General features: G+C 41.1%; 1 protein-coding gene and 1 pseudogene across 3 annotated transcripts in view; one reads left to right on the top strand and one right to left on the bottom strand.

The window, feature by feature from the left end:
- Positions 1 to 8,591, bottom strand: LOC118578591 (annotated as a pseudogene).
- Positions 8,592 to 21,691, top strand: part of Ggh (gamma-glutamyl hydrolase) — a 19,771-nt gene continuing 6,671 nt past the window's right edge. Inside the window, exons 1-6 of one of the 3 annotated variants that reach the window (XM_036179648.1) lie at positions 8,754 to 8,815; positions 11,163 to 11,211; positions 12,131 to 12,245; positions 15,969 to 16,019; positions 18,064 to 18,148; positions 19,500 to 19,638. In XM_036179648.1, the coding sequence (XP_036035541.1) occupies positions 12,139 to 12,245; positions 15,969 to 16,019; positions 18,064 to 18,148; positions 19,500 to 19,638 (382 nt within the window). In that variant the 5' untranslated portion in view covers positions 8,754 to 8,815; positions 11,163 to 11,211; positions 12,131 to 12,138. Of the gene's footprint in view, positions 8,816 to 8,843; positions 9,301 to 11,162; positions 11,212 to 12,130; positions 12,246 to 15,968; positions 16,020 to 18,063; positions 18,149 to 19,499; positions 19,639 to 21,691 lie in introns of those variants that run through there. The other 2 variants (XM_036179649.1, XM_036179647.1) reach the window with 2 other exon arrangements.

Raw genomic sequence — 21,691 nt, forward strand, 5'->3', positions numbered from 1 at the left:
TTAGTTTGCCTGGTTCTTAGAAGTCTCATCAAAATTCTCTGCCAGATCTGGGACTTCATCATCATCATCCTCTCCAGTAGCAAGTGTTGCTTTTCCAGTCACAGATTGTTTGAGCAGAGCTTCAGCCAGTCTCCTTAAACTATTCAGACTGTCTGCCCCAAGCTGGTTTAGGATGCTGGGAAGCATTTCTGTCAGCTGCTTTGTCTCAGCGTGCCCTGTAATGGTGAGGGTGTTTGCTGCCAGTGACACCTGAACTTTAGGGTTGTTAAAATGGAACACTTTTCCTTGGTTTGTAAACATCTTCACCTCTTCAATACCAAAGATATTGTTCACCCCCTAACTTCTTTAAGGAGAACTGCAGGCTTTTTTTTTTTTTTTTTAACCATCTGCTGTGGGTGTTCTGTGGACCACCTTCTTCTTTCTTTCGACCAGTTCTGTTCCCACCAATGCACACTTGTGCCTGAAGTTTGGCCAGTTCCTCCTGGTTCATGACCATTTCTTTCATCTTGTTGGAGTGGAAATGGGGCCGCGCAGGGGACTAGGGTTTGCGCTCAGGGAGTCTCAGGCAGACCAGCTAAGATAAGGTGGACACACATGCAGGGATGCAAGATCCTCTCCCCTCTATTGCCCCCCCCCCCCCCCCCCCCCCCCCCCCGCCGTTTACTGTCTTCAGTTTACTCATGGAGATCTCATCTATTTCCCCTTCCCAAGGTGATCCATGTGTCCCTATTAGGGTCCTCCTTGCTTCCTAGCTTCTTTGGAGCTGTGGGTTGTAGTCTGGTTATCCTTTGCTTTACATCTAGTATCCACTTATGAATGAGTAAATACCATGTTTGTCTTTCTGAGTCTGGGATACCCCACCCAGAACACTATTTTCTAGTTCCATCCATTTGCCTACAAATTTCATGATGTCATTGGTTTTTTACAGCTGAGTAATAATCCATTGAGTATATGTACCATATTTTCTTTATCCATTCTTTGGTTGAGGGGCATCTAGGTTGTTTCCAGGTTTTGGCTATTATGAATAATGCTGCTATGAACACAGTAGAGCAAGTGTCTTTGTAGTATAGTTGAGTATGCCTTGGGTATATGCCCAAGGGAGGTATCATTGGGTCTTGAGGTAGATTGGTTCCCAGTTTTCTGAGAAGTCGCCATACTGATTTCCAAAGTGCCTATACAAGTTTGCACTTCCACCAACAGTGGAGTGTTCTCCTCCTCCACATCCTCTCCAATATAAGCTGTCATCAGTGGTTTTTGTCTTAGCCATTCTGACAGGTGTACGATGGTATCTCAAGAGTCATTTTGATTTGCATTTCCCTGATGACTAAAGACATTGAGCAATTCCTTTAATGTCTTTGGCCATTTGAGATTCTTCTATTGAGAATTCACTGTTTAGATCTGTAGCCCATTTAAAAATTGGAGTTTGGTATTTTGATGTCTAGTTTCTTGAATTCTTTATATATTTTGGAGATCAGCCATCTGTCAGGTGTTGGGTTGGTGAAGATCTTTTCCCATTCTGTAGGCTGTCATTTTGTCTTATTCACTGTGTTCTTTGCCTTATAGAAGCTTCTTAGTTTCAGGAGGTCTCATTTACTAATTGCTGCTCTCAGTGTCTGTGCTACAGTGTTATATTTAGGAAGTGGTCTCCTATGCCAATGTGTTAAAGATTACTTCCTACTTTCTCTTCTATCAAGTTCAGTGTAGCTGGATGTATGTTGAGGTCTTTGATCCACTTGGACTTGAGTTTTGTGCATAGCAATAGATATGGACCTATTTGCAATCTTCTATGTGTTGACATTCAGTTATGCCAGAACCATTTGTTGAAGATGCTTTCTCTTTTCTATTGTACGGTTTTGGCTTCTTTGTCAAAAATTAGGTGTTCATTGGTGTGCGGATTAATGTCAGGGTCTTCAATTTGATTTCATTGGTCCACATGTCAATTTTTATGCCAATACCAAGCTCTACAGAGCTTCAAGTCAAGGATGATGATGCCTTCAGAAGTGGATTTATTGTACAGGACTGTTTTAGCTGTCCTGGGTCTTTTGTTTTTCCATATGATGTTGAGTATTGTTCTTTTGAGGTCTTTGAAGAATTGTGTTGGGATTTTGATGGGCATTGCATTGAATCTGTAGATTGCTTTTGGTAAGTTTGCCATTTTTATTATGTTGGTTCTACCTACCCATGATCATGGGAGATCTTTCCATTTTCTGATATCTTCTTCAGTTTCTTCCTTTGAAAGACCTTGTTATACAGTTCTTTCACTTGCTTGGTTAGAGTTACCCTAAGGTATTGTATATTATTTGTGGCTATTGTAAAGGGTGATGTTTCTCTGATTTCTTTCTCAGTCTGTTTATCATTTGTATATAGAAGGGCTACTATTTTTGTTGTTGTTGTTGTTAGTCTTGTGACCTGCCACATTACTGAAGGTGTTTATCAGTTGCAGGAGTTTCCTGGTAGAATTTTTGGGGTTATTTATGTATACTATCATATCACGTGCAAATAGTGAAAGTTTGACTTCCTTTTCCAATTTGTATCCCCTTGATCTTTTTTTGTTGTCTTATTGCTCTAGCTAGAACTTTGAGTACTATATTGAACAGATAGGAGAGTGGACAACCTTTCTTTTTCCTGATTTTAGAGGAATTTAATTTGATGTTGTCTGTTGGCTTGCTGTAATGGCCTTTATTATGTTTAGGTGTGTTCCCTGTATCCCTGATCTCTCCAAGACCTTCTTCATGAAGGGGTGTTGGATTTTGTCAAAGGCTTTTTCAGCATCTAATGAGATGGTCATGTTTTTTTTTTTCTTTCAGTTTGTTTATATGGTGTATTACATTGACAGATTTTCATATGTTGGACCATCCTTGCATCTCTGGGATGAAGCCTACTTGGTCATTGTGAATAAATTTTGATGTGTTCTTGGATTGGGTTTGCCAATATTTCATTGAGTATTTTTGCATCAATGATCATGAGGGAGATTGGTCTGTAATTCTCTTTCTTTGTGTGGTTTGGATATCAGGATAACTGCAGCCTCATAAAAGAGTTTGGCAATTTTCCTTCTGTTTCTATTGTGTGGAACCATTTGAGGAATGTTGATATTAGCTCTTCTTTGAAATTCTGGTAGAATTCTGGTCTGAATCCATCTTGCCCTGGGCTATATTTGGTTGGGAGACTTTTGATGAGTGCTTCTATTTCCACAGGTCTATTTAAATTGTTTATCTGGTCTTGACTTAATTTGGGTATGTGGTACTTATCCAGAAAATTGTCTTATCAATTGGTTTAGATTTTTCAATTTTGTAGAGTATAGGTTTTTAAGTATGACCTGATGATTCTCTGGATTTCTTCATTGTTTGTTGTTATGTCTCCCTTTTTGTTTCTGATTTTTAATTTGGCCAACTCTTTATTTCATCGACTCTTTGTGTTGTTCTCTTTGTTTCTGTTTTATTGATTTCAGCCCTCAGTTTGATTATTTCCTGGCATCTGTTTCTCCTGGGTGAGTTTGCTTCTTTTTGTTGTAGAGATTTCAGGTGTGCTGTTAAGTCACTAGTGTGAGATTTATCCAACTTCTTTATGTTTGAGTTTGAAGTCTATTTTGTTAGATATTAAGATAGCTACACCAGCTTGCTTCTTAAGTCCATTAGATTCAAAAATCTTTTCCCAACACTTTAGTTTGAGGTAGTGTCTGTCTTTGAAGTTGAGGTGTGTTTCTTGTATGAAGCAGAAGGATGGATCCTGTTTTTGTATTTGGTGACTGAAAATTTTGCTGGGTATAGTAGTCTGGGCTGACATCCTTGGTCTCTTAGTGTCTGCATGACATCTCTCCAGGACCTTCTGGCTTTCAGAGTCTCTATTGAGAAGCTGAATGTTATTCTGGTGGGTCTGCCTTTGTATGTTACTTGGTCTTTTTCCTTTGCTGCTCTTAATATTCTTTCTTTATTCTCTATGTTTAGTGTTTTATTATGTGGCAAGGGGACTTCTTTTGGGAGGGGTCCAGTTTATTTGGTGTTCTGTAAGCTTCTCGTATCTTCACAGACATTTCTGTCTTTAAGTTGGAAAGTTTTCTTCTATGATTTTGTTGAATATATTTTATGTGCCTTTGAGTTGACATTCTTCTTCTTCTATCCCTATTAATCTTAGGTTTTAATGGTGTCCTAGATTTCCTGGACACTTTGTGTTATGACTTTGTTGGCTTTAATGTTTTCTTTGATTGACAAATCTATTTCTTCTATTGTATCTTCAATGTATCAAATCTGAATATCTTCAAAACACTTCCATATTGATCTGTGTAGTAGATGGAGTAGTTTACACTCCTCAATCAAGAGATTCTCTCTTCCATCTCTTACATTCTGTTGCTTGCATCTGTCGTTCCTATTTGTTTACTCAGATTTTCCATTTCCAACATTCTCTTGGTCTGTATCTTCTTTATTGCCTTTATTTCAATTTTCAGATCTTGAACTGTTTCTTTCACCTGTTTGATTGCTTTTTCTTTGGTTTCTTTAAGTGATTTATTGATTTCTTCCAATTTTTTCTTTGTCTTTCCTTTGATTTATTTAATGAAAAATTTCATTTCCTCTTTAAAGGCTTCTATCATCTTCATAAAATCATTTTTAATGTCATTTTCTTCTGCTTCTTCTATATTGGGATTTTCAGGTCTTGCTATTGTAGAACTGATAGTTGTAGTGGTGCCACATTGCTCTTTATGTTATTGAATGTATTCTTGCATTGGCATCTATCCATCTCTATCTCCAATTGGTGTAATCGTCTTCCTCCAATTGTGTAAGTGGTGTCTGTGTCTCAGTGAGCCACTTTTGGTCCAATGGTACTGGTGGTGTTTGTATCTCAGGAAGCTGCTGGGATCTTGTCGGGGGGAAGGGTTGGTTTGGGGGGTGGAGTGGGACTTGTAGATTGCAGGGTCCACTGGGGGTGGGTGGGAAGGCCTGTCCATGAGAGTCTTGCTTGCTGGCCTGCAACTGGGGCTGCAATGTGTGTTGGTGTTGGGGAACATGTTGTGTCTCCAGGCCTAGAGCCTAGAGACTGAGCTGACAGGCTGGGAGAACAATCATTCACCTCTTGGTCCAATTGGCACTGGAGTTGTTTGTGTCTCTGGGAGCAGCTGAAGTCTTGGGTGGGTTTGGGGGATGGAATGGGGCTTGTAAATTGTAGGGTCCAATGTGGGGTGGTGGTGGGCAGGCCTGCCTGCAGGAGTCTTGCCTGCTGGCCTGCAACTCCCCACTGAGATTTTTAAATAGCCCCTCTTTTTTTTTTGAAATACTTCCATATTGACCTATGTAGTAGATGGACTAGTTTAAACTCCAGTCAAGATCATCTGAGTTCCTTTTTGCCCATATCTCACTTAGCATTTGTTATTTCTTTAAGACTGTCGTTCTGACTGAGCTGAGATGGCATATCAATGTAATTTACATTATTTTTTCTCTGATAGCTAATGGGTTGAATATGTATTGCATTTACTAGCTATTCGTGTTTCATCTTTTGAGAACTATTTTATTAACCAAGTTGTCGATTAGGTTGTTTGATTTTTGTTGTTGTATATATTTTTGAATTTTTAAAAAATATATTCTAGGTTTTAATCCTTTGACAAGCGTATAGCTAGTAAAGATTTTTTCCTACTCGGTAGGCTATCTCTTCACTTGATTAATAGTTTCTCATGTCTCTAGAAGCTTTTGAATTTCATGAGATCGTGTGATGGTTAATCTTAATTGCCAACTTGATGGGATATAAAATCACCATGGAAGTGTTGGTGTTGGTGGTGGTGGTGGTACTTGGGAGGCAGATCTCTGTTAGTTCCAGGCAAATCACCAAATGACATCATGACAGGCCATAAAGTGAGAGGATTCTCTTTAAGCCCGGGACTGTAGTGGATAGCCATCCCAGCATTGGCCTGGAAGTTTCAACCTCCTTTGAGGCTTCAGTAATGATCACGCCCACAAGGCGGGGCAGAGGAGGGAGCGGAAGACCGAGGAGCAGGAGGAGGTGGCTCTCTTGGTTCCGGGACGCTGGACGCTGGAAGTAGACCGAGCAGAGTTCTCCAGAGAACACCGCCGGACTGCCCTATACCTTTGCCAGACCCTGCAACCTACCCCTTCATTTGTAAGTTACCCCACAAAATAAACCTCCCTTTTAACTACGTGGAGTGGCCTTAATAATTTCACCAATACGGGACAGGTGCTTCAATAAGTGGGACAGCTTAAAGTCAGAGAAGAGAGAGAGAGCTGTTAAAACACGATGGCAGGGGAGGCCAGAGGAGCTTTCAGAGAAATCTATTGAACAAAGGAAAATATGTGGCTTTCATAACTAAAATATAATGCACACACATCCATATCCACAGCATTTCATTGTGTAACCTCAGCTGGCCTTAACTCACAGAGGTCCACCTGTCTCTGCATCTTGAGTGCTGAGATTAGAGGTGTGTACCACATCTAGCTTTTTTTTTTTTCAAATAAGTTTTTGATGGCTAGTTTAGGAAGTTTCGAATCACTTGATTTAATCTGGGATTACACACGAGTGACAAAGCACATGGAGGAGCCAGGCAGTGGTTAGGAACACAGACAGTGGCAACTTCTTGACTCCTTGTCCCAGGGAGAGAGCAACAGGGTTCATGGTCTGATTTCCTCAGGCTGTCATATCTGGCTTCTTAATGTGAACAGTATCTTAAAGGGTAGGTCTCCCTTCTAACAAGAACTAGCATTTGTCGGTCTCTGGTGAGAGCCTCATGGCCAATGCCATCATAGTTAGCAAGAACACATATGGATGTGGGAGAGTTCACATTAGGTAGACAAGAGGAAGCAAGAGACCCAAAAGGGGCTAGTCTTGTTCCATATACAACAACTCCCCCCCTTCAAGAGAAAGATCTACTCCTACCAGACCAGATCCACACATCTGTGATAGCATTTGCCTATTTATGAGGGTGGAGTCCGACCTACTTACTTTCCATTAGGCCATACCTTCTAAATTTTCCATCTCATCATGGTCTCACTGAGGACAAAGCTTCATGCATATGTGTGTGGGTGGAAGGGTGGCAAACCATAGGGAGGCTAGACAGTAGGCATATACTCACATCTGAGAAGGGGTAGATTATAGAATATATAGCTTTCCACCTCTATCAGACATTACCTAAGAGATTCCTAAAATGGTTAAAATAATTGACAATCTACCAGAAGTATTAAACTTTAACATGGACCAAACCATTCATTTTTCAATAATAATTCATTTTTAAATGTTTTATGATGTTCATAAACCCGGTTTAAATGTTTTATGATGTTCATAAGATTGGTTTTACGAACACATCTGACCATCAAAGTTAGGAACACACACACACGCACCTCTACCTACCAAAGTCTAGTATTTCACCTTTCCCACTTACAACTTCTCCATCTGGAGTTGATTTTTGTGAGTAATGGCAGGTAATTTTTTTCCCTCCTTTGTGGATAGTCAATTTCTCCACCAGCACAGATGCATCCTTACCATAGATCCTTATCAACTCAATTAGGCTCAGACCTACTTGGCATTTTCTCAGTATCTTTCCCCACATCTTTTAGGCCTTATCTTTCACCACACCCTTCTGCAATACTCTTGCTTTGTTAAACTAATCTTCGCATTGCATTTCTTTTTCTGGATGCATGCCAGAGCTCTGCTGTTGTTCTTTCCACAAGTCACTTTTTTTTCTAAATTGTAAACCTTTTACACAAAAGACACCATTTAATACACCTTTTCATCTTCAATAGATTTTTCTATTTTAATCTGGGATCTAACTGAGCCTTGATAACTAGGAATTTCTCTGTGCTTCAGGCTACGAACACATGCATTATCCCGGCACCTTCAAAATACGTTGATCAACACAGTCTTTTAACTGCATATCTATTATTCTTGTAATCATTTTATAAGATAACTATGCTTTTCTGGGATTAGTGCTAACAGCGAAGCTTATCTAGGTCCAAGCATCCTTTGAGTGCGGCCTGCTCTGGCCTTTCTGGGCTAGGTGCCAGCAGTCAGTCCTTCCCTTGACCCAGTCCTAAGGCTAGCAGAAGGGCGCGTGAAGATGTCCTCTGTGCGCGCTTCAGTCCTCCAGACGTCGGTGTGCCCAAATAAATAGAGATCAATGGGCTGTCTCCCGGAAGTCACCTCCTGTCCTAACATCGAATGCTGTCAGCATATCTGAGCCAGGGACCTATGCTTTTATGCAGCAGAGTTCTTTGACGACTTCTAGAACCTCGAGGGCCTCCGTTGCTTGGTTACCACACAGGGCTCGGCGGGACCCGAGCTCGCCATCAGGTCCTGGACTGGCCGCCTCGGTTCAGTGTGGGTGACCTCTTCCCGGAGACATAATAGTTCACGGGGAGGCCTCACACACAGCACGCGGAGGCCAGAGGGGGTCCACCCGCCGCGTTTCCACAGTCTCGGCAGAGGCTGCCGGGCGCGTGCCCCTCGCGGGGCCGCGGGTCGCGGGTCGCGCGCAGGGCGATGGGGCGGCGCCGAGCACGCTCCCTGAGCCGCCCGCCCCCGCCCCCGCCCCGCGGCCGCCGCCCGCGCGCGCCCGGCCTGCATTTCCCATAGGCCCGAGCGTCGCGGCCGTGCGCGCCCCCGAGGCCCAAGCACCGCCCAGGCCGCGGGGCCACGCCCCCGTTCGGCCCCCGCGCGCGCCCGCCGCGCCGCAGAGCCTTTGAAAGGCGGCCGGAGGCGCGGGCCCGGGGGGCGATGGCGAGCCTGGGTCGCCTGCTGTGCGTGCTGGGTCTGCTGCTGTGCGGGCCCGCGAGCCCCGGATTATCCAGACCCCAGAAGCGCGGCCTCAAGAAGCCCATCATCGGTAAGGAGGCCCGGGACCACGGCCAGGACGTGCTCAGCCGGGTGGGCACAGGTGCCAAGGAGGGGCAGCCCGCGAAGCTGTCGCTGCTGGCGACGTGTGCGGGGCCAGGGCGCCCGCGGCACGCTTCTCAGCCAAGGGACTTTGTACTGATTCCTTCTACAAGTGTCAGCGTCTGCGGGGTCCGGACGAGCGCAGCTCCACGCCGCCACCAGGCACCCGAAGCAGCCTGAGATGGTCCCGTCTGTAATCGTTAGGAACCACAGCTCAGGCACACCCAGGCTTTGAGGCTTCCAAGCGGGAGAGCGAGGTGTGAAGCCGAGCTGGGATTTATCAAAAGTGGGAAGAGAGGCCCTCAGGTTAAGAATGAAGCGCACGGGAGAGCTTGGTGTGGATTCTCACAAGACTCCCCTTCTAATGACTTGGTGGTCCTTGTTCAAGAGGTTTCCACAGGACCTCACTCTCCATTCCTGTTCTCTTCTATGATGGTAATAAGGATACGGGATGCCGTGAATAGGATAAAACCAGGAACGACTAGGGTTGAGCAAGGGGTAGAATGTCTTATTGCAAAGGAAGTTTCGAGTGAAACTCCTAGAAAATTAAAGTTTATTGCCCAGAAGGAAGAAAGGCTTTTAAAAAAAATGTGAATTTACTCTTTAGTGTTAGCTGGTGGGAGGATTCAACAAGACTCCACCATGAGCGATACTTTTCCTGCCCTGTCTCCCCACCATTTTCCCTGCCTTTCCTGACCCAGAAGTTCTGCACATGGTTAAATTTACTCAGATTTCTTTGATTGAGGACATATATGAAGATACAATACATTAGATATGAAAGTGGAATAGATAAGAAGTTAAAATGTGTCTTGGACTTTGCCATTTTTAGCATCATGTGATAAGAGTGTCTCTGAGGATCTGAATGTCATTTCTGTTTCAAATAAAGCATGTCATAGTTTCCAGCATATTTGTGTTTCAAACAGGGTGAAGTTGGTTTGCATTTATGTCTGACATTTGAAAAGCTACCAAGGAGAAATCAGCCTGTAGTTAAAATTTGACAAAAGAAGTTTATGGGTACATGTAGGATTATGCCATTGTGTTAAACTAGAAAATTGTTTTTATATACTGGGGTGACCCAGTTTCCAAATGGGTTGCTTATCAATATTTGGAATCTTTCTTCCATAGCTACTTCCGGTGATGGTTAGATTCCTCAAATTGAATCATGTGACATATGTAGTCAATTTTGTAGAATTGAGGCAACTCTCTCAGTAGAATATGGCAAAAAATAAGTTTTTGGTTAATCTGATCAATTGCATTTTTTCTTTTATAGTTATTATGTTGTGTGTGTAGTTATTTTTCTTTTATATTTATAGTTATTAGATACATGTTCATGCTTATCATATGCACCTATGGAGGTCAAAGGTCAACTTGAGGAGTCAGTTCTCTCCTTTCTTCATGTGGGTCCTGGGGACTGAACTGAGGTCTTCTGACTTAGCTGCAAGTGCCTGTACCTACTGCTAAGCCATCCTGAAGCCCCTTCTACCCAATCAATTAAGATAATGTAGTTGACTGAGCACATAGTCTGTGTAAGCTATGACTTTAGGAGGCACCAAGGATTCTACGACAAGAAAGCCACAGAAGTTGTGAGATACCCCAAAGTGCATATGACGTTTGGGGCACATGTTGAGCATGGGCAGGGTTACCCAGTCTGAGCTCTTTGCCTAAGAATGGGAAAGATGAATGGGCTGGGGTGTGATAATTTACTGTGGAGGCACTTGTGTTCCCATGGGTCTGCATGCTGCCCTTGTGGCCCTTCTCCTCTTGCTTTACATCACTCTTTCCCAGAGTACTCCTGTACTCTTCTTAGCCAAATTTTGTTTTCCACTATGAAGACCATATTATCTAATGGGGAGGAGAGAAATGTTCTTACTAGATACATTTTGACATTTTATATTCAATAGTGATTCATGCCAACTATTGTAAGAAGCTGAGAATACAGATGTGATGAATATAAATGGTGGGTGTTGCGTCCCGCTGAGGCAGATCAGATAAAGTCACATGCTGACTCACAGATAGTGAGCAGATATGATATTTTGTTGTTGTTTACCTTTTGGAGGCCAAGGATGGACCCAAGACATTGTCCATGTTAAGCATATGCTGTCATGCTTTGATGTATGTTGGGTGTCAGTAGTGTGCTAGACTTGGGTTTCATTGGTAAGAGGAAATCAGAGAGATGAGAAGGACAGAACATGAAGTCTGGGGACCTCTGAGGTATGTAATGAAGATGATAGTCCCTACTGGCCTGCATTTCTCTGTCCCGTTAACTGTTGCCTTCTTGCTTTCTCTCATGTTTTCAGTCTGATGGACTTCTTGCAGAGTGACCAGCTGGCTCATGACCTTGGCATGGTACTGTTCTTTTGCCCTGAATTGTTCTTCTTCCAGACGGGTGTAGGGTTCATGGCAACACCTCACTGATGCCCTGGACTAAGTGTTACAGTACACCTTCCCAGGAAGGACTTGCTCCACCCTCTAAATCCTGTTCTATCTTTTCAGGGATGACTTGCCACCCTGTTTAAGAGACATTGTAAATGGAATACCTGTTTCTTTGACTTACTTCTTAACACAAGCACCAGCCCTCATAATTGGATCTAAAAATAAATCTCTGCATTATTTGTCTTACCTATTTCCTTTCCCACCCACTACCATTAAAGCAGGGTGGAGACCTTTCTTTCTTTTTTTATTGTATCTTTCTTTTTTTAATTCCTGTGTCCTAAGCACCTAGTTCAGTACCTGGCATGCAGTATGATTAAACAATATTGAATGGATGAGGGAATGGTGATGTAGTCAGCTTTATTCCTGTGGAAAACTGAAGTTCAAGGGTGCCTTAAGAAAAGATGAAGACTTTCTAATAGTCATGGGTTTGGCGAATGCTGATTACTTAGATTTCGATAGTAGTAGAGAGATGGAGATGAAAGGTATTTCTACTCTGGCTTTGCTGACAAGTATAGAACTGTGTCTTTGTGGGGGAAGGGGTTGGCACATTATAGATTTAGTAAGTTGTCTATGGATAGTCTAAGGTTGTGTAAAGAAAGTTGGGGCTATTATAAATTTACTCTGGGAGCTTCTTAAACATTCCTGGTGTGATAAGAAACTCCGGTCATCCTTCTCCACTGCTTTCCCAATGACTATGGGTAGACTTGCAGGAGTTGCAGGTCTCTGAGCTGAGAAACCAAAATAGTGACATTTATACTCTGCCACGATTCAGTTTTGAGTAAGAAATAAATGAAATTGCTTAAAATTAATACTTTTTTTTTTTTAAATTTAGGAGTATTAATGCAAAAATGCCATACGAAGGAAATGAAGAAATTGGGAAAATACTACATTGCTTCATCCTATGTGAAGTATATAGAGTCTGCAGGTGCAAGAGTTGTACCCATAAGGTATGCTTCTGTGATGGTCACCATAGATGTAAAGATTGGTCTTTTATTTCTATAAGTAATGCTTTCTTTCCTATGATTGCATCATTAAATGTAATGATGTTGCATTTTGTAGGTGAATTTTTAAACAGTTTTATTAAATAAGAAACACAGAGTCAAATACAAGGGTGAAAGCCGTAGAGATCAGAGTGATAGCCACCAGCCAACCTTAGCTCACCACGCTGCTGTAGCTTCCCAAGAGAGCTGAACCAGCTTCTTCCTGTCTAACCTGAGCTTTTATTGCCTTCCTGTTTTACCTTCTCATTGGCTCTTAACTCAGCCATCTCACTTCCTCATCACTGCCTGTCTATACAGACCCCCGGGTCTCTATGGTTGGTACTGGGATTAAAGGCGTTTGTCACCGTGCTTGGCTGTATCCTTGACCACACAGAGACTCTGCCTGCCATGTGATCAGATTAAGAGTGTGTGCTACCACTGCCCGACTTTTGTTTATGGCTGGCTATGACCTCTGATCTCCAGGCAAACTTTATTTATTAACATACAAATCAAATATCACCACAGCATCTGATTTCAGCCATAAACTTATTGCCTATAGTCTCCCCTTAAGTTGTTTATGAAGCTCTATGTGTCTGTAATGTCACTGAAAGCATGCTATATGTCTGTTAGCATATAGAAGACATGATAGTTTTCTTCACTCCAGAAAAGACACTCCTCACAAACACCATAAAAATCGTAATAGAATCTCCAGTTTAGTCAGCCTTCTGCATAGTACTAGTGTGAGGGAACACTTAAGGAATGAAAGGCATTTTTTAGAAGATGACTGTCTTAGTGTTGCTGTAGTGTAAATGATAGGCATTCTAGTTTTAAAGGTGTTAAGTTTGGGGTTGGAAACATGCCTCAGTTTTGTTGCTACTTCATAACAGTAATTTTGCTACTGTTATAAATCCTAATGTAAATATTTTCAGAGACAGAGGTTTGCCAAAGGGGCCATGACCCACAGGTTATGAACCTCTGATTTAAGGTTTTATAAAAATAACAGTCTTTATATTGAGATTCATTAAGGATTGTCTTGTTTCACTTTTCACAGTTGATTAACTGTCTATACCCTTAAGGTTAGTGTTTAATTTGTTAGTACTGAATCTCATCTCATGTAAAGTCATATACTCAAGTTTTAGAGCTGAGGAAGAGACCCTGAGAGTCTCCAGCACAGTGTCTCAAAGTTTTGATTGTGGAAGTTTTAAAATGCCAGCTACGGAAGAGGTTAGTGCAAATGTGGGAGAGGCATTGCGTAGCCATCGCAGTGGACAGCCCAGTTCAGAGGCTGCTGGAGAATGCTGGGTATGAAATGAAAGGGGAGTGCCACTGAGCAGCCGTTGTAAGGTTGTGAGTTGATCAATAGGTATGTGTCCTTAAAAATCAGTCAAAATGATGACTCATCAAATACAAAGGTGCAGAGAAAGAAATAGGTGGGGATGATGCCAGTTTGAAAACCTGGGGAGTATTGGAACCAGATGACTTGTGGAATGTTAGCATTTGACAAGATACTGAAAACTTGCTTGGCAGCATGTAGGCTAAAACTCCAGCTTTGGTATCAAAGTTCATTTTGAGACTTACTGCTTCAAATTGGAATCATGTGATCCTGTAGTAACTATGGCATGGAAATTCTCCGTGTAAAATGAAGAGACTTTTGCAACATTACTGTTAGGTTGGTTACTGGGGTCACTTTCTGGTTCAGAGGGGAGAAGAAGGTAGACACGAGACCTGGGGAGAATTCTGCTGTAGGTGACACGTGACCCTGGTTTCAGCGTACCTTTTCTGATGACCTTCTTCCTTAGGGCTTGGCGCTTTCAGGTTGCCATTTCCTACTGTGGGACTGTTAGACAACACAGCACCCTGAAAGGTGGAATACAGCAGCCCAAGCTGGCAGCGTCTGTTTTAAGAATCGGCTCAGTTAGTCCACAAGGCATTTAAAGCAGTTTTGAAACGTTTACAAATCAGAAAAGCTTATTTTCTGTAGGAGAGGCACTGCCCTCTGGCAGTGGTGACTCCTTTGCTTTTCATGCTACTGAAGCTAAACTTTACCATCACTATTGGCTTTGTTTTGATTGCGGAGACAGTGAGCTGTTTCTCATGAACTGTTGAGAAGGTTTTTGAAAATTCTTTGACAGTTTCATACATGTATATAATGCATTTTGATCACATTCATTCCTACTCTTAAAAATAATGCTTTAAAATTTATTCTTTGAAATTTTCATAAATGTGTACAATGTATCTTGATCATAGTCACACCCCTCCCCCTCCAACTCCCTGTGGGATTCCCACCCCACACCAAATACATCCACCTTTCAACCTCACGTCTGTTAAAAGAAATACATTTTTCAGCCAGTAAGTCCAATTAGCTGCTCATATCCATATCCACTGGGGCATGGACAACCTACCAATAGCTCTATCTCAAAAAAAAAATGACTCTCCTCTCCCAGCAGCTATTAACTGTCTGTAACTTCTCAGTTAGGGGCGGGGCCTTGGTAGCCCTTCCCCTGTATCTGCTTGATCTTGTGCAAGATTTGTGCAGGAAACCACAGCTACTGTGAATCCAGCCATGGGTTTTAACTGAGTTCACAGTACCAGGCTTGAAAGCCCTCTTGTGGGACAGGCTTCAAATTCAATCAAGGGAATGGTTGGTTATCCTCAGATAGTTGTACCACTATTGCACCAGTGGTCACATCTTGCTTGGCAAGCCTGGATTCCACGTAGAATCTAGTGCTAGGTAAGACCATTGGTGTCTTTTCTCCCCTAGCATCCTGCATAGTGTCTTTCAGCACCAGGAAAGATAGCCAGCAAGAGAATTTCCCACTCAGTTCAAGACTGATTTCTTTGTGTCCTGCCACCGAAGTGTGTGATGTGTTAAGCAACCTCATCCTTTCTTATTCCTTCCACCCCTGCCAGCCACCCTCTCATCCCAGCAAATCCCCCTCCCATATGTCTGTTTTGTTTTGCTTTTGTTTTTGTTCTATAACCCTCTGGGTTTAACCAGAGTGGACCTGTGTGCAGCTCTCCCCTGGAGCCGGACAACTCAACAGTGATTACACCCACCACTGAAGACACTGACTTCCCTTCCCTAGGCAGCCATGTCTGCCAGTAGCTCCCAGGGAAAGGATGAGACCCTGTGAGCCCATTTTGTATACTTGACCAAATGTTCATTAGCCCAATCTTCTGTAGGCTCTGTGCAGACCACTGCAGCTGCTGTGAGTTCATGGGTTACACAGTAGCCCATGACATTCTCTGGAAGAGCAGCATGAACTTTGAGCCATTTCTCTATCCTCATAAAGCTTTTAAAATTTTTGTCTTTATATAAAATGGCTGAATATTTTTAGGTTTCTTGGCCAACAGATACTACTAGTGTTAAAGTGTTTGATATATTAGCATCTACTTTAAAATATTTCATTAAATCCCAGAAAAACAAATTTGCCTTTCTGATTAGCTAACCAGGGTATAGTTTTGAGATTTTCGTAGCTTGACAAGAATACCTCTAATGTAGAGATGTGATGTTGTCTGATAGTTGGGCAAAAATGTTGTAGTGTTTGCTGTGTATGTTCAAGTCCTTGGGTTCAATCTGCAGTACCTCAAACAACTTATTTTTCATTTATTAAAAATTAAGGCAGTGACTTCTTTTACCTTAGGCTTCAGAAATGATTTTATTTATAAAACTGTTTTTATTATTTTCAGGCTTGATCGTACACATATAGAATATGCAGAACTTTTCAAATCTCTGAACGGGTAAGTTGGCATGATACTGTATCAAGTCTTAATACAGTGTGTCAGTGTGCACACATCAGAGCATATAAATATTGTATGTTTCTACAGAGCTGTCTTAAAGCTTTCTGCTAATTTCTCAAGTGCTCTTGTTGAGATGTTTTGAAGGGAGATGTAAAGCTCCAGTAAAGAGTGAGTGAGAGGCAGCACAAGACCTGCACTGCAATTCCAGTTCCTCTGAGGGCTGCGGGAAGAGAGCAGAAAGTTCACCAGACTGAGAAAGAAAAGGAAAAGAGAGAGCTGAGAGAGCAGCTCAGTCTAGAGCACTTGTCTGGTCTGTGTAAAGGCCCCGGGCCTTGTCCTGGTACTGAGTAGGGAGCAAGTAGGGAATATGTAATTGTTATATAACAGGCCCATTTGTTCTAACTTAATTTTTGTTTAAATGCTTAAATATTTTGAAATTTCCAAGTCCTATGTCTGAGGTTGCTGATTATCTTTTAGAGGTAATTTGACTAGTACTTAAAAAAAATTTCTTCTCTGCTTCACCATAAAATATGTGAATAGTTAGCCCACAGAACAGGATTTGGAATCAAATGGAAATTACTCTTTATTGCTCTCAGCTTAAGGAAGCTCACTGACCTCCTCCCAAAGACTGGCATTTTCTCCACAGCACAGGCGCTGAAGGCTGGGCACTGGATTGGTGAAAATTGAGGGTTGTAATTTACTGTTTTTGAATGGAAACAGGGGGAAAAATACAACAATGTAAGTTCAAAAAATGCTTTCCCTGTGGTACCATGGAGTGGACCCCACACTGTTTTGTGGGTGAACACCTAGCGGACAAAGTAGAGCCTGTCCTAAGGGATACTGTCATCTGGGGTGTTGGTCCAGTTCTACTGGGTAAAAGAACTGCAAGGTTGGTTCCATAGATCAGACTTGGTTGGAGGTGGCTCTTAGAATACTGAGTTCATGGGGAGTGGTCTCTTTTCTGCTGTGGCAGCTGTTTTAGCAGACTGATATTTACACTTTTTCCATTATACTATGAGTTCTCTAACAGCGGAGACCAGCCTTGTCATAGTCTGGTACTGAACCTGATTCATGAGAGGAAGAACGATATATATCTTAAATGAAAAAATAGCCTCTGGCTGGTAAGATGGCTCAAGATATGCTTGTCACACAAGCCTAGTGAACTGAGTTCTATCCCCACATGTGGAAAGAGAACATATCTGCCTGTTCTCACACACCTCTTTCTCTCTCACACACACAAATTAAAAAATAAAAGTCTCAAGCATAATATTTCAAACTCATATTTAAATATTTTTAGAATTTTAATATGTTTAGCCCAACTTTTTTGGCCGGAAAAGTCAGGCCACTTTAGAATAGCCTTGGTTATTCAAGGATATATTGAAAAATATTGGTTTTTTTTTTTTTTTAGTATATTGGTTATTTCAAGATGTGTTAAAGAATGCAAACATTTAACGTTAATCTGAAGACTTGGTATAAAAGCATGGTAAATTTTTTATCTATACTTCATCAATTTGAATAGAAAGAAAGAGAATCTAACATTTATGAGTCATCCAAGGTGGCTTCTAGAATGATCATTGTGTGGAATTTCAGGATTTCCTGATACTGTGTTTATTTCTTAAGAAATATCGGGATTGTGAAAAAGCAAATTCTTGTAGATATTTAATTCTACTCCACGTATGTGTTATGATTATTATGTGCTTTGAAGTTGCATTATCAATGAGGAGTTAAACTAGGTGTGCATTTGTAATTGGTTTGGCCTTGCTGATCACCTTGACTCAAAGCCAGCCACACCTGTAGTTTTGTCTTTTCTTTTTCACACTCTTTGGTCCCCCCACCCCCCTTTTTTTTGCTTTGGTTTTTGTTCAGGTTATGTTTTCTTCAATGAGAATATGTGCAAAGTTGTTAACCACAATAGTTTCTAAATGTCTAAGATTATGAATAGTATATATGCAGTACATACATAATAAGGAAATTTTTCTTAAATGAAGCATGTTTATTTGCTCGGTGAGTGGAGGAAAATACATCTTAATTGGTTTTGTTTCAGAGTCCTTTTTCCTGGAGGAAGTGCTGACATAATGCATTCAGATTACTTCCACGTTGCCAAAATGTTTTACAGCAAGGCCATAGAGGTAAATATCTGCTATTACTTATCACTCCCAATGGGGTGTCTGTTTCCATAAGGATGATTATCTTTCATAAAGTGTATAGTATTGCTTCCTTCACAGTGATTTTGCCTTATTCTGCTCAACAGTCAGATACCTGCTATGCAGGAATCAAGTGTCTGTTTCCACCTGTTAGTTTTGCTTCCTGTAATTTGGGAATTCCTGTGTGAACCATACTTTCTAGCTAGCAGAGCGAGTCCCTCCCTCTGACCTCTTCTATTATGTACTGGGTATCATGCCTCTGCTAATAACTTCCCTCTTGTCAGTTATTCCGTCCACCTTCCCCCGTCTTCACAGCCATCTCTCTACTCTTGCTAGAGAGATTCTATTCTGAGCTAAGTACAAGAGAAAGACAAGAGCAACAGAACAAAGGGTGTTTAAAATAGTTTGCCAAGTTGATGGTGACACACTACAGTAGAGTTGACAGGTCTCTTATGTAAGTTTCAGGTACTAGCTTCCAAAATTTTTAGCTTTTGAGTTGGAGAAGCCATATATTTGCTAAGTTCAGCAATATATTTCAAAGATTGTGTCTAGCAATAATAAACATGTCAAGTGAGACACAGAGGCTGGTAATAAATGGCTATTAAAAGAGATAAAAGATAGCTCAAGATAATTCAGGCTGTCAATCTGTGGCATGCTGTCTCTTCACAGGCACTCTAGTCAGTCAGTCTGTCTTGACTCTTCAAGACAGATGTGGCTTCATCAGAGAACTTCAGCTCACAGGCCTTGGGCCCTGTCTGTTTTCCATGCAGAGCCCCTGGCTACTATGCAATCCTCCCCTTGAGTCTGCACTCTGCTATAGCTTCTTAGATCCCCTTTTCTCCCTTGAAATATCGTCAGTAGCTTTCTATTTATCATCTCTGGCCCTCAGATCTCTTCAGCCTCTCTTAAACACTTTCCTTAACACCTTTTTTGAGATACTTGCTTAATAACCTTTAATAGCTAGACTAAATAACTCATGGCCTTTTATACTCTTTGGGTCAAGACATAATGTACCCACAACTCACTCCCCTTTTCCATCCTGCCTCAGAGTATTTTTGAAGACCGATTAAGTGGTAGCCTACTTATGAATCTCAGAGAATTCTGCAAAAATCTGTGTTGCAGTTCTAACAAGCAATATGTGTACATTGCTTGTTATATACACATGCATATATATATATATATATATATATATATATATACACACACACACAAATATATATATATACACAAATATATCTATATCTATCTGTCTGTCTATCTATCTATCTATCTATCTATCTATCTACCTAAGTTTGAATCAACATAGTTTTCTTTTTCTCTTTCATTCTCCTAAAAGAGTTATGATGATGGAGACTATTTTCCTGTGTGGGGAACATGCCTTGGATTTGAGCAGCTTGTCTTCCTGGTTAGCGGACAGAACTTATTAACGCCTACAGACACTTACTCAGTGCCATTGCCTTTGAACTTTACTTCAGGTAAGAATAAATACCAAATCTTCTCAAAATATTTCTCAACAGCATTAGTAAACACCAAATATCAAGTCAGAAATGTTTATTGTCTTTGAATATATGAAGACCAAAACTATGAGTTCACTCTTTGTTACTCATTGTAACGGTGACAAGAAAGTTTGTATTTTGGTAATGCATTGTTTCTAGTGGTCTCAGGATCATGTGATTAAGAATTCAGAAACCATCAGTTTCTCTTAGCCCCATATCTTTTCACTGAAAAAGTTTCTACCTCTGTAAATTCTTCCTGAGAATTAATCAAGATGATGATTTCCAATTTGTATGTGTAGTACTTTAAATACAGATCTTATAAATATCAGATATTATTGCTATTATGACAGCATTTTCTCTTTGTTTACATGTGTTGTTTTTGTCTTGAATGTATTGTCTTACAGTTTTATTCTGGCACTAAACACTTGGAATTAATAAGACTTCACAAAGGGCTTGGTGCCCAACAAAACCATTGTGTTTGTGTGCTACTGAAAGACAAATCACCAGGCCACACACACTCTCTTGCTAGCTGCTGCAATTTCATAGAGCTCAAGAAAGTACTTGTATTTGTTTAACATATTGGAGCTTCCATGAGCTTGAGTTTCTAGAGTTCCAGAATTTCTATTGGCATTTCCTTTCAAAGCATAATTGGATCATTGTTCATTTGGCTGAATTCAGTTTCACAAGCCTCTTCCCTTTCCAGAGTTTGAGCTGCTTGAAAGTGCTCTAGTCACATGATCAGCCCCATTCTGAAGTAATGTAAGGGTTAACAATGAATCATCTCATTAGCATAAAATGCTATCACTCAGGAAATTTCAGTAGTTTAAGAAACTCTTAGTTAGAAATCTAAAACAAATTCCATACAAATTCTGGATCATTATGATTAAGTGCTACAACTATAGATATTCTCATTAAGGATTTTGGGAGGGAAGAATAATGGTCATTCATAGAATTCATAGAATGTCCCATACATTCAAAAATCTTATTATCATTATTTCAATCACTGTAAGAACGCTATGGGAAGTATGTTTTAGGTTGGGCTTTTGGGGTTGCAATATAACAAAAGCGCCGTTTACATAAGAAAGCAGTTATTCAAAGTGCTTGGGTTCTCAATGGAAGCCTTTAGCAAGAGTGTGAGGCCTGGGTCAGCCCAGACCTTGAGCACTTTGGGTTTGTTTTTGTTCCTCTGTTGGTTTTCTGGTCTGTGTTCCTGACTACAGTCCCCTGTGCCTCTTCTGTTCCCTGAGGATGTGCTACTTCAAAGTCCTCTAGTCATGTGATCAGTCCCATTCTGAGGTGATCCACAGAGAAACAATGCTTCCTTGGTCTGTTTCCAGTATAGATCTTTTCTTTGGCTTTGTTGATGCTCTTTTCTCCTCACTTGGTCTACTTACTCTTACTTCACTTGATTAAATCCATTCTTGGTCAGTTTCATACATGGATACAATGTATGTTTACTGTTACCCACACTCTCTCTCTCTTCTTCCACTTCCCCATTAACTGCTCTGCTCCCTACACTTGCCGTTCCCTCATTTCTGTCTTTCTGATTTTTGTCTTGTGATTCACTGATTTTAACCGGGTCTCTCTCTGATCATGGGTTTCAAAAGATATTTCACATCCCTTCTGTCTTCTGACTTTTACGTCTTCTTCCTCCTCCTTCTACCATGTTCCTTAAGCTTTAGAGAAAGTAGTATGAATGTCCTGTTTAGGGCTGAACATTCAAGCATCACTTATTCTTATCATTTGGATGAGCCATGAGTCTACATTCATTGCACAGAGAAACTTCATTAACTAAAGGTGGGACTAGCATGTCTACAGATATAAACATAAATATCTGGAATGCAGTTTGTTACCATGTCAATTTAGCTAAACAGCAGTAGTGTGTTTAGCCCCTTTAGGGCCCCTGACTTTCCCAACAGTCAACCACAGGCACTTCTGTGAAACACTGTGTTTTGCTTGCCATTTACTCAACTTGATTATGTCTTAATAATGACTGCTGTTTGACCATAGGTAAGTGACTTAGTGGATTTTA

Source organism: Onychomys torridus, chromosome 2 (assembly GCF_903995425.1).
Source record: "Onychomys torridus chromosome 2, mOncTor1.1, whole genome shotgun sequence".
NCBI classification, from domain to species: domain Eukaryota; kingdom Metazoa; phylum Chordata; class Mammalia; order Rodentia; family Cricetidae; genus Onychomys; species Onychomys torridus.